The sequence below is a fragment of the Mytilus californianus genome, unplaced genomic scaffold, assembly GCF_021869535.1.
Source record: "Mytilus californianus isolate M0D057914Y unplaced genomic scaffold, xbMytCali1.0.p SCAF_10, whole genome shotgun sequence".
Lineage (NCBI taxonomy): Eukaryota > Metazoa > Mollusca > Bivalvia > Mytilida > Mytilidae > Mytilus > Mytilus californianus.
In genome coordinates this window covers 4,179,020-4,191,431 of record NW_026262582.1, presented here as the reverse complement: position 1 = coordinate 4,191,431, position 12,412 = coordinate 4,179,020, and the positions used below count along the sequence as shown (strand labels likewise).

Genomic DNA, 12,412 nt, shown 5'->3' with positions numbered 1-12,412 from the left:
GGGGGAGGGTTGAGATCTCACAAAACATGTTTAACCCCGCCGCATTTTTGCGCCTGTCCCAAGTCAGGAGCCTCTGGCCTTTGTTAGTCTTGTGTGTTTTTTAACTTTAGTTCATGTATATGTTTTGGAGTTTAGTGTGACGTCCATTTTCACTGAACTAGCACACAATTTTATTTAGGGGCAAGCTGAGGACCACCTCCGGGTGTGGGATTTTCTCTCTGCATTGAAGACCCATGATTGGTTGCCTTCGGCTATTGTCTGGTCTTTGGTCGGGTTGTTGTCTCTTTGACATATTCCCCATTTCCATACTCAATTTTATTTGTCTTCAGAACATTTTGGATCCTAGGTTGCAGGCAAATGTTTCCTCAAACTTTTAGGCCCAACAAATGCAGAAAATCTTCATATTGAAAAAAAAAATCAAAAATTTGCTGACTTGAAGCATAGAATGAACTTTTATGAAGACATTTGTATAACCTAGTAGTAAGGCTTTTGAAATCGACCCATTTAAGAACCAAATATGGCCATTATAATATTCTATGATAAAGTTGTCATGGCAGGTGTCATCTGACCTTGACCTCGCTTTCATGGTTCAGAGGTTAAAGTTAAGTTTTTGTGTTTTTGGTCTGTTTTTCTAATACTGTATGCAATAGGTCAACTATATTTGGTGTATGGAAATATTTTACGATGTACATGTCAGTCTGTCAGGTTTTATTTGATCTTGACCTCATTTGACCATTCATTTCTCAATGTCAAAGATTTTGTGTTTTGGTCTGTTTTTCTTAAACTATAAGCAATCGGTTAACTATATTTGGTGTATGGAATGATTGTAAGGTGTATATGTCAGTCTGGCAGTTATCATTTGACCTTGACTTCATTTTCATTGTTCATTGGTCAATGTTAAGTTTTCCTGTTAAAGTTTGTTTCTTAGATACTATATGCGATAGGTAGACTATATTTAAAGCATTGAATGATTGTAAGGTGTACATGTCTGTCTGGCAGGGTTCATCTGACCTTGACCTCATTTTCAGGGTTCATTGGTCAATATAAAGTTTTCATGGTTTGGTCTGTTTCTTGTTTACTATAAGCAATAGGTCAACTATGGTTGGTGTATGGAATTATTGTAAGGTGTACATGTATTTCTTGCATGTTTTATCAGACCTTGACCTCGTTTTCTTGGATCATGTTAAGTTTATGTAATACGTGTAGTAATAACTTTATATTTAGGACTATCAACATAAAATCGATGGTCAGTAAAGCAGGCGATACATTTCAGCATGTACACTCTTGTTCTCTTATATATTTGAATACTAATTAATTGTGACTTTTTGTCCTATTAATTTTGTGATTTTCTTTCCTTTTCTAACAAATCTACGGCCATGTAAAAACAAGAACAAATAATTCATAAATATGGACTTTATTCTTCTTTATATAACCACATATAACTTGTTTATTGTAACAATCCTACTGTTTTATTCTTCACAATATAAAATCAAAGCTAAATAATGAGTTTGCATGGGGTTTATTGTTTTCTATACAAACCTGTCTACTGTGACCATTTCAATTCACCTGATCAATAGCAGACATTTTCCTGTTTGTTTTCTATATAATCCTGTCTATTGTGACCATTTCAATTCAACTGACCAATAGCAGACATTCATAGTTAAAATTTTAGTAATTTAATGGAGGATAATGAATATGCATTTCGGCTAGAAATACTTTTTGGACATTTTCCTCACTTTTTTTATTTTGAATAGTATATTATGTGGTTCTAAATTCTAGGCAAAAACCTTGAATTAAGGTGGTACCCAACACCTTGACTAACATTAATTTGGCTCGTTTAATTTTCCTAAAATTTTGACAAAATGTTTACTTTGACCCTTTGACAAAAATATAAAAATTTCAAAAAATTTGAACCAACCACTTTATCAGAAAAATTTCTTTGGTTATATAGCAGTTTGACAAACACTAATTTTGATCATTGAGAAGCTTAATATTTCCTTAACAATACAACGTAATTAAAACATTTAGCTGATTTTTACAGAGTTATCTCCCTGTAGTGTTAGGTACCACCTTAAAAAAAAATAATTCATCTTCCAACTATTTTAATCTAAAAAATTAAGGCTGAAAATAAATGTTCAATATATCAGGAATACAGATCATGATTTGAAATTGAATTTGCAGACTTGTCATGTTCTATCAACCGGTGAATTAAAATATCAACAAAAGGGAGGTAATTTTGTCAAGTAAGGGAGATAACTAGAGTCCAGACTGGGGAATTTGTTAAAATAGAAAATTTCAACTATTTTTGAGGTAATTTTTTTTTCAAATCTCTTGCTTTAAATAAAGACAAAATAAACTCCAGTCTATACAAAAACAAAAGCATTTTATACCTGTACATAAAACAAGGGGCCATAAAAAGGGCAATGATATTGCTGTAACATTGAAATTTGCATATAGAATTAAAATATTTGCAATTTACAGATTAAGATATATAGAATAATCAATCATTTAAATAATTCTAACAACTTGCCTTCTTTGACCCCCTATTTCATCCAGATCTATGGTTTTGAACTTTACATTTAGCATGTACATAAAACAGTATAGCACTATACACATTATATATACTTAATGTCAAATGTATGTTATAAAATTTTGCAGACAAACGACAACCTTTATCGTAACCATGGTAACTATAGATACAATTTTACACTGAAATACAAGTTTTACCAAAACAAATATTGAGATTATGTACATTGTTTCAACAAAATTGCACCAAAAGCAAGCAAGCTTACAATTATAAAAATTCATACAAAAATATTAAACAGGCAATGAGTAGATTTTCATTTCTAACTAAAGTAAGAATTAGAAAGTTAACTACAGAATTTAATTACTTCCACTTTTTAGGGAAAAAAACTAACTTAGAAATTTAAAATCCTTTAAAAGGCCTGAATATAACAAAAGATGCATTAGAAATTTTAAATAAAGATCTCATATTTGATCAGTTTATAATTCATTTAGTTTTAAAATTGATGAACCTCATGCTTTAAATCATCCTTATTTCTTTCTTTCTTTATTTCATTTATCTCAACAAGGAACTGAAAAAAAGATAAACTCTAGATAAACTCTTTTCCTTTTTTGAGATCTATATATTTTTTTCTGTGTCAAAAAATGATGATCGTTCAAAACATGACTCAGACATCTCAACAAAACACATCAAATACAACTATTTTTATCCTACTTAACTAAAGGCAAGATTTGAGAGACGACTGACATTTAAATGCGTATAAAACCCGTAAATGGTATATTAAAGCAAAGAGGCGATACGAGATACATGGCATTAAGAGGATAAAAATAAAATATGTTGGAAATATCTAAAAATTTGGTATCACATTTAACTAAACATGTAGATCTATAAGTGTACATACACTTAAATGTTCATCAACAACAAAAACATTTTGAACTTTTGAACCTTCCACTCGGCACAAATACTACATAACGAAAGCGGGAAAGGGTCAAAACTTTTAGCGAAAACAGAGCTGAATAAACTCAAATCAATATGAGGAATTAATTGGTTCCTCTCGAAAAAATAGTCTCAATCATACAACAGAAGTCATATGAAGCTGTAAACTGCAAGCAAATGTTCTAAGGGGCTTTCCCTTTGTTGCATATATCTCTGTGCTAAAGGTCAGCTTTATAAATACTAAACACTGCACTAAAACAAAGTCTATACAAATTCAGCTATATCAAATGAACTTTTTCATAAATATAGAATTTCTTATACACATATATAATAATGAATAATTAAAACAAATGAACATCTACATCCATACATGTAATAATTATGTATAATAAATATATTTAAATTTTGCATATTCATATTTTTTTGCCAATTAAAAAAACAAAAAGATAAAAAATTCATTGCCATTCAATTTATCTAAAAAGGCACATACTAATTTTTACCTCAATTTGTAAACATCAATAGAAAAGAAGGAACCTGGTCTATAAATTCATGACACAAAATTCAGGGACCTTGATCTTTTATGTTTAGGGTTCATGGGATTGAACCCTTTTGTTAACCTTTAACCTTTTGTATCCCTTCCAATCCCCCCTCAAATTATTTTCTTTATAAATTTTTATTAAAACTTGATAGGTTCACATGAATTAACTAATTTCTACAAAATGACATCAATCACACTTGTTTATACACAAACATAACATGATATATGTAAACAATAAAAAATAAACAAACATTTATATATCATTAACAACATAAAGCTCATGTGAGTTGTAAATATATACTAAAGCATAAAAAATTCCATTTTCAATATGGCCGCTTGCAGCAATGAAAGTCAAGGCCATTCAACTCAAACTTGGTGTAACAATATGGACTTGATGTAGTTAATTACCCTCGATATTCTCATCAGATAACACAACTAATCTCGTTAATTCTTAAGTTTGATCTTTTAAACAAAGTCATCTGGTTCGTCGTCTGTGACATAGTTCTGTATTTTACCAACATGAGAGTTGAAATAAATGAAAACATTTATAAAAACAAACAATTTATATACTTCGCTTTTCCAATATTTCTTACAAATATTTTTAGCTGGATAATGCCAATATATGAAAAACAATAATTATCACATTTCGCTCATTTCTTGCTGCTTTGACCAATCATAATTTTTGTAACAAAGTTGACTATAGCTGAAGCTGGTTGTTCAGGGTCAAGCTCAGCAAACAGATGACAAGCATTGTCTGAGGCACCGCTATGTTTCCTAGCAACAAATCCAAATACCCTGCTTTCTAGTTGAACACCTGCAATGTCTGCATCTCTCTTCCATCTAAAGAATAGAAATAAATTTAGTAAAATTAAATACAAGAAGCATTTAAAATATTAAATAAAAAGATTTGGTAAGATTGCTAATGAGACAACTATCAACTACAACTAGAGTCCAAATGACATGGATGTAAGCAGCTAGAGGTCATCATACAGCCTTCAACAATGAGCAAAAGTCTACCGTAGAGTAAGCTATAAAAGGCACCAAAATATAATATTTTTTGAAAATGAAATGGAAAAGCAGGCAAACCTCAGCAACAATATACAATAAGGGGACAAAACTTTAATCTATAGTTATATTTATATCCTTCAGCATTTCCCACTAAAATGGCTAGGCTAGTACAGCCCATGAATGGTGTTAAATTCCAAATAAAACATGGTGTATACTGTAATTCAGAATGGTGTATAGTGTAATCAGGAATGGTGTAAGTTGCATGAGTAATAGTGTATGGTACATAAGGAACGTTGTATGTTTTTTTAAATTTTATTTCATCTTATAAAAGATATATTGAAATTTGCAATTCCATCAAATATGTTACAATGTGAGTAATTTTGAACGGTGAGTCCTGTATGATTTATAAGGAAAAGGGGAATAGTGTATGATTAACTCATGGTTTAAATGGAAACTTTACACCATCCAAGGACAGTTATCTCCCTTTAACTTACTTCCTTCCTTCTGGATCCATTCCACAGTATGTTACAGCTGACACAGGGTAATGTCTTCTAAAGAATAATCTGTAACATAAAACATCATGTTTAAAGCAATTCTCTAAAATGTCTTTCTATCAAATCTAAATTACTATGAACATTAAAATTCATTGTTGGGGAGAAAATTTCTATTTTTGAGGGTGCATAATTCTGGGGTTTTATGACGTTCTAAAAACATAAAATTCATATTAGATTGAGTATCCAAATTCAAGTTTTTTTTTTATACCCACAAAATCCACACTTGTTTGAAAAGCCAATAATAATTACTCCACAGTAGATTAAAAACATTTCATATAAACATTTGCAGTTTTTAAAACCATTTACTGTAAATTCAGGAATTATTGCATGCATTCATTATTGTGATTTTTGAAAAATGTACAAAAAATGTGGGACTAATTATTGTGATTTCAGGAAAATCAGCATACTGATGTATGTATCAGATATCTGAATGTGAGTTCTTATTATTGCGATACTCGCATAGTCACATCATTCGCAATGATAAAAACCTTGCAATAATTTCTGAATTAACAGTACTATAATTTGAGACTAACACTTCTACAGGTGATTTTTATGGTAAGTCATTTTTTATAGACCATGTTCATTGACTGCTTTCTTAACCAATATACACAAAATGGCAACTCAAATTCATAATACACATACTGTACATGTAAACATTATTTACATTCAATGGTTGTTGAAAAATGAGATTTTTAAAGAGTGATGAGGTTTAAAAAAAAAATCAGTTTATTGATGTGTAAACTGGACTAATTCCAATTACAAAAATTAAAGTCTGTAAATTTAGGTAACTTACTTTCGTTGGTTGTCTGTTAATGTTATACCCTGGTTAGAAACTTTAAAATGGACCACCGTTGATGTTGGTGGTGGGCCCATTTCAGAGGTCAATTTCAATGCCCTGGCAACAGCTTGTGGGCCTGTCAATGACTCTGTGTCTATTGAGTTAATATACAATACATTGCAAGCTGAAAGTACAAGAAAAAATTGTTTGGTAAGAAATTATACAAGTTTTTCATAAAATATTTAAACATAAAAGTTATTTGGTGTATATGTCAATGTGACAGAGCCTGACAACAAACATTGATCGAACATTACCACCTACATGTATACTTGACTTACTTTGAAGTCAGGCAATATTCAATTGCAAAATAAAGACAAACAAGGTGAAGATCACCGGTGTAGACTTGGAATTTTCTATCTAGCAGAAAGAATAACTTCAATGCAATTTGTTTGTTGTTATGATTTTGTTTGGATTTTATACCTTTTTTAGGGGGTAAAATCCTTAATTTACCTGCCAGAATAATAATAGAAATAATATTTGCTCCTAACTTATTGCCTGAAAATTCTTATTTGCTACAGTAAAATCAATGATTGAGGTTGGTAAGTATAAGATACAGTACAGTTGATTAATTTCTTCAATATATATCAGAATTACAGTGATGCTGGAAACAGCATGCTCAAATTGTGCTTTAAAAAAATATGTCCCAGGTGAGACAAAAACAAGAACGTACCTGCTCCCTGTGCCAGAAGAGCTGCTGCAGATGATGGCAGTTCTGATGTATGTGATACGTCCATGCTGCTCTCCATTGCTTGATCTGTAAGGAATAATAGGCTGATGAAGTATTTCTGACTAACAAATATACCAGACATAAATAAGTCTTATTTTCTTTTATCTTTTCTGTTTAACAATTCAATAATGTAATCAAAATGTTTCTTTACAGTTGTAACCTTTAACCTTACAGCACAAAATACCATGGTTTCTGTAGTTGTTCTTTTTCTTATTTAAAAAAAAAAAAAATTTTGAGCATAGTTTCTGATATGAGTGTGTTTGTTATCATTTGAAGTAATACAGTATACACAAGTTGCTTTGTACCTTACGCTGTATGAATAACGTTCACATTGTACGAGTTTTTGTCCCATTGTATAAGATATTGTCAGACTATAACTCTCTATCATACTGTTTGTTAAACCCTCTAATTAGTTTGAACAAGATCTACTTTGAGCTATTGCTCACTAATGATGGTCCAGATATACGGTAGGTATTCAGAAAGTTGACGAGACATAGATGTAAATAGGCATCATAGGGCATGTTCACTTGAAACTTGATACAAAATTTCTGAAAGCTCTGATTTGTTATGTTCCTGCGAAAAATGAATTCCAAATTTCATGCGAAAAACTTACAAAGGACAGATACAGAGATAGAGGTGAAGTAGTAAATCTCTCCCTCCTTCCAATATCTTGCCTGTTTAGAAATGCATACGTGTCTCCCTTTTCAAAGTCTGCAGATGTTCTTATATTTTTCAATCATATTTTTGTTATCAAAACTGTTCAAATCACTTATATATATGTACTACTTTCTATGTTGTGATGTTACACTATTGTTTCAGATAAGGGTGAAGGTTTGGTACCATTAAAACATTTAAACCCGCTGCATTTGTTTGCACCTGTCCTAAGTCAGGAATCTGATGTTCAGTAGTTGTCATTTGTTGATGTGGTTCATAGGTGTTTCTGGTTTCTCGATTTTTATATAGATTAGACCGTTGGTTTTCCCGTTTGAATGGTTTTAATTACACCAGTAATTTTTGGGGCCCTTTATAGCTTGCTGTTCGGTGTGAGCCGAGGCTCTGTGTTGAAGACCGTACTTTGACCTATAATGGTTTACTTTTATAAATTTTGACTTGGATGGAGAGTTGTTTCATTGGCACTCATACCACATCTTCTTATATCTATCTACTGTATGCATTTCAGGATGCAGAAAAACATGTTTAAAATTCTATAGCTAAAATACAGAATGCAAGAGGAATATATATTCAAGTCTGGGACAATATAAAAGTATTGAAGGGGAAGTAACTCAGAAGAAACATTTCATTTTACTTCCAAGGAAATAGATATTTTAAATTTTCATGCTTATCCTTAAAGAACTAAAATGTTCCCTAACCGTGCATAAAAGAAAATGTTGTAAAAGAAGTTCCTGAGGAAGTTGATTTCTATTAAGAGAGACATGCTTATTTCCTTGACTTGTATTTGTTCTACTAAATGTAAGAGTTTGAATGTTTGATAGAATGTATATGCCATGCTTATCATTAGAAAGAGATTGTATTGTATTTTTCACCTTCATAAACTGGAACACAGGGGACAAATCTTGGTAAAACTGTTGATCAAAATGTGCATAGTTAAAATCATTGTCTAATTAAATTTACATCGATCAAACTTTAATTTTGGTGGATTCTCAAGGATTCAGAAATATTTTTTTCCCTGATTTCTTAATGACTTCGAACACCAGTATTCCATTTACCTAATATTATCAACAACACCTGGTATATTCATCTGTTTTATTATTTTATTGAATTACCAAAACTTTGGCTGGATATATGATTATCTAACGTAAAAACATACTATTTGTTGAAAAACATTTTTTGTGTCTCTCTTCTATTTAAGTTTAACCCACATCGCTATCATTTTTTGTTATCAAAATAGCAAGACAACTGCATTTAGCGTTCATAGTTTATTTCTCTGTTCAGGATTACCTCCCTTTTCCTTGATTAACATTCATATGAATTTGTGTTGGTCAATTTTACATGAAGACCCTACAGGCATGTAAGTGTGTTGATCACAGCTTCAAAGATAAAATTCATTATGATTTACTTTTCTTCCTTTCTGTTGTAAGTTATCTCCCCTATTTGACCTTTTGTACAATTAAGGATGTTCGCTCCTCTATTTCAAAATAACAAGGTTTTTAAAAGACTGTTATAGATTGATAGAATATGAATAAGGGAAATTAAAAATTAGAAAAAAATGATAGGTCTGTGTTCTAGTTTTTGAGATATAATCAGTAGAAAATTTGGCGGGAAATAGTTCTCTCTAGATTTTTCATACATTTAACACTGACACCTATTTCCTTTCAAAAACTTTGAAAAAATAACAAGGATTTTATAAAATTTTCAAAAATGACTTTTAAAACTATATGCAATAAAATTATGAAAAGAAAAGTATGGGTCAGTGGGCAAAATTTTTATTGGCGCTACATGGATAAAACTAGAGGATTCCGAATATCTGACAAAAAGTCAAAAACATGAGTAGCGAACATCCTTAATGATTGAAGTCTGACTCTATCATGTATGATTTTGAATATACTTACCAACTTCTGGTAGTACCAGTTTACATGGCAGAGCCAATGGAGTTATAGAGTGTTGGTAAACAAGGGATGCTAAGCTACCTGTAAAAACAATCAAATATCAAAATGAGAAAAGTGTCTGCAGTATATTTATAGGTATCGGTAATACATGTATGCAACACAGAAATACACATTAAATAATTTTTTCACTTGACTAAAAAAAGAAAAAGTTTGTCTCTTTGAAGTGTTTTGCTCATAATTTCAATGACCAAAAATTGACATTCAAATGTTCATACCCTGTCTACTTACAGCTTCCTTAATCAAATATAGTGTAGTCACAAAGATATTTTTGATTTCTTCACATTCAGACTTTTTTGCTATCAATGTAAGCCCAAAATAATTTTTAATGAAGTATTTTTCCAAAGCTTTTCTTTCTTTTCATAAAATATTAAACGAAAGACTTTGTTATTCTTTTTAGATTTTATAATACATACATGTAATTACAGAATGATAAAAAAGTCAACACATAAAACTTACCAAACACAGGTTCATTGCTACAACCTCGTAACCGAACACCTTTAGGAGTCGGTTCTATGAGGAAGTGACGAACTAAATCAGCGGCTGGATCACCTGACGATTTTGTCTGGACATTGGCAGGTATTGTAGCTACCTTTAAGGCAAGACCAAAGGCTCCTGGGAAAGAGTTACTATCCCTGACAACAAATGTACCAGGGGATTTGTCTTTTAGCATTTGAATGGCTGAAATAAAAAATAGTAATTATTAGATATTCAATTATCCAATTCCCTTTTGTCTTACACACTTGAATGTTCGTCTAACAGTAATGATTTTGAAAACAAGGAATTATTTGAATCTGGAATAATTTTGAATTCTGGAGAATTGATAAGAAATGTATGATAAAAACTAACACCAACTAAATAAGGTTAGCCATGCTAGCATGGCTAAGATTAATTTCACTTTCACTGATATTTCAGTATGAATTAACTAACCCCCCATAGCCATGCACACAAGGCTAACCCTATTTAGTTTGGTAGTTTTCATCATACATTTCTTGTGAATTTTCCAGAATTCAAAATTATTCCAGATTCAAATAATTGCTTGTTTGAAGGTATTTTTAATATTAGTACATGTTTTAATATTAAGTACATGTTTTAATATTAAGTACATGTTTTAATATTAAGTACATGTTTTAATATTAGTACATGTTTTAATATTAGTACATGTTTTAATATTAAGTACATGTTTTAATATTAAGTACATGTTTTAATATTAAGTACATGTTTTAATATTAGTACATGTTTTAATATTAGTACATGTTTTAATATTAGTACATGTTTTAATATTAAGTACATGTTTTAATATTAAGTACATGTTTTAATATTAAGTACATGTTTTAATATTAAGTACATGTTTTAATATTAGTACATGTTTTAATATTAGTACATGTTTTAATATTAGTACATGTTTTAATATTAAGTACATGTTTTAACAATAGTTTGCACAGCTATTGTTTTACCTTAACTGGAACACACAAAAGCTGACAGAAATGTTTTAAATATACTTCTATAAATCATCAACATCTCACTAGAACTGACCATGATATATTGGTCACTGATTCAGACTTTCAACGTGACTTAACTTACAGATACTAAACTTTCAATGACCCATGTAACATTTTATATAAATTGCTGATCTCTGTCTGAGTATTGAAAGTATCTTAAAGAAGATAAAGTCTGATAGTCAATGGGACAACTCTATAATAAAGTAGAAAGCACTAATAACAATGTGAATATCCACAAAACCTTTGCACTAAGTCCCATTATGTAAGGTAAGCTGGGAAATGTGAAATGTCAAAAGGAAAAACTAATAGGCTAATTGGATATTTAGTCTTTATAGATCTCAGTAATACAAAATTTTCTGAGTCAAAAACTTATTAACATATCAAATAGAATTTTCATGTTATGCAGTCAAAAGGCAATGAGATGAAAATGTCTTTTTGAAGTGTAACCAAAACCTCATTATCAATTTCAGCGTGTTGTCTTTAGTATATAGTAACAAGCATTGAGGATAAGTACTGACAAGTACTTCAGTAAAGTACCTAGTGAGAACTTTCATAATAATATTGCTTTGCACTTTTGTGATTTCAGAGGAATTATATTGGGTATGTATCTAAATTTTGATGTTAGGGGCAGTAACTCTAGAAGATTGTAATAGTTACCTTCTTCCCTGGTTATATTAGGAATGTACCAATATTTTGATGTTAGGGGCGGTAACTCTAGAAGATTGTAATAGTTACCTTCTTCCCTGGTTACATTTGGCATGTACCAATATTTTGATGTTAGGGGAGGTAACTCTAGAAGATTGTAAAAGCTACCTTCTTCCCTGGTTATATTTGGCATGTACCAATATTTTGATGTTAGGGGAGGTAACTCTAGAAAATTGTAATAGTTACCTTCTTCCCTGGTTATATTTGGCATGTACCAATATTTTGACGTGTTCTTTACAAACTTTGGAGTAGCGTGTACTGCATCTGCATTATCTGAAATAAAGTACAAAGTAAATACACAATAAACACATAAGTAAAACAAAATAATGACCATAACATCTTTATTAATTCAAAAAAAAAAAGTATAAAATCCCTTGCATGTGAGCAGGATCTGCTAACCCATCTAGAGCACCTGAGATCACCCTCGTTTTTTTATGTGGGTTTAATGTTACTTAG

General features: G+C 30.7%; 1 protein-coding gene across 24 annotated transcripts in view; it reads right to left on the bottom strand.

The window, feature by feature from the left end:
* Positions 1–1,398: 1,398 nt before the first annotated feature.
* LOC127717479 (tensin-3-like) overlaps positions 1,399–12,412 on the bottom strand; it is a 203,702-nt gene continuing 192,688 nt past the window's right edge. For 23 of the 24 annotated variants that reach the window (XM_052223133.1, XM_052223135.1, XM_052223134.1 and 20 more), the window contains 8 exons: positions 12,143–12,229; positions 10,209–10,430; positions 9,696–9,773; positions 8,670–8,708; positions 7,069–7,152; positions 6,354–6,522; positions 5,501–5,569; positions 1,399–4,838 (listed from right to left, as the gene is read on the bottom strand). In XM_052223133.1, the coding sequence (XP_052079093.1) occupies positions 4,649–4,838; positions 5,501–5,569; positions 6,354–6,522; positions 7,069–7,152; positions 8,670–8,708; positions 9,696–9,773; positions 10,209–10,430; positions 12,143–12,229 (938 nt within the window). In that variant the 3' untranslated portion in view covers positions 1,399–4,648. The remainder of the gene's footprint in view (positions 4,839–5,500; positions 5,570–6,353; positions 6,523–7,068; positions 7,153–8,669; positions 8,709–9,695; positions 9,774–10,208; positions 10,431–12,142; positions 12,230–12,412) is intronic. The other variant, XM_052223119.1, reaches the window with a different exon arrangement.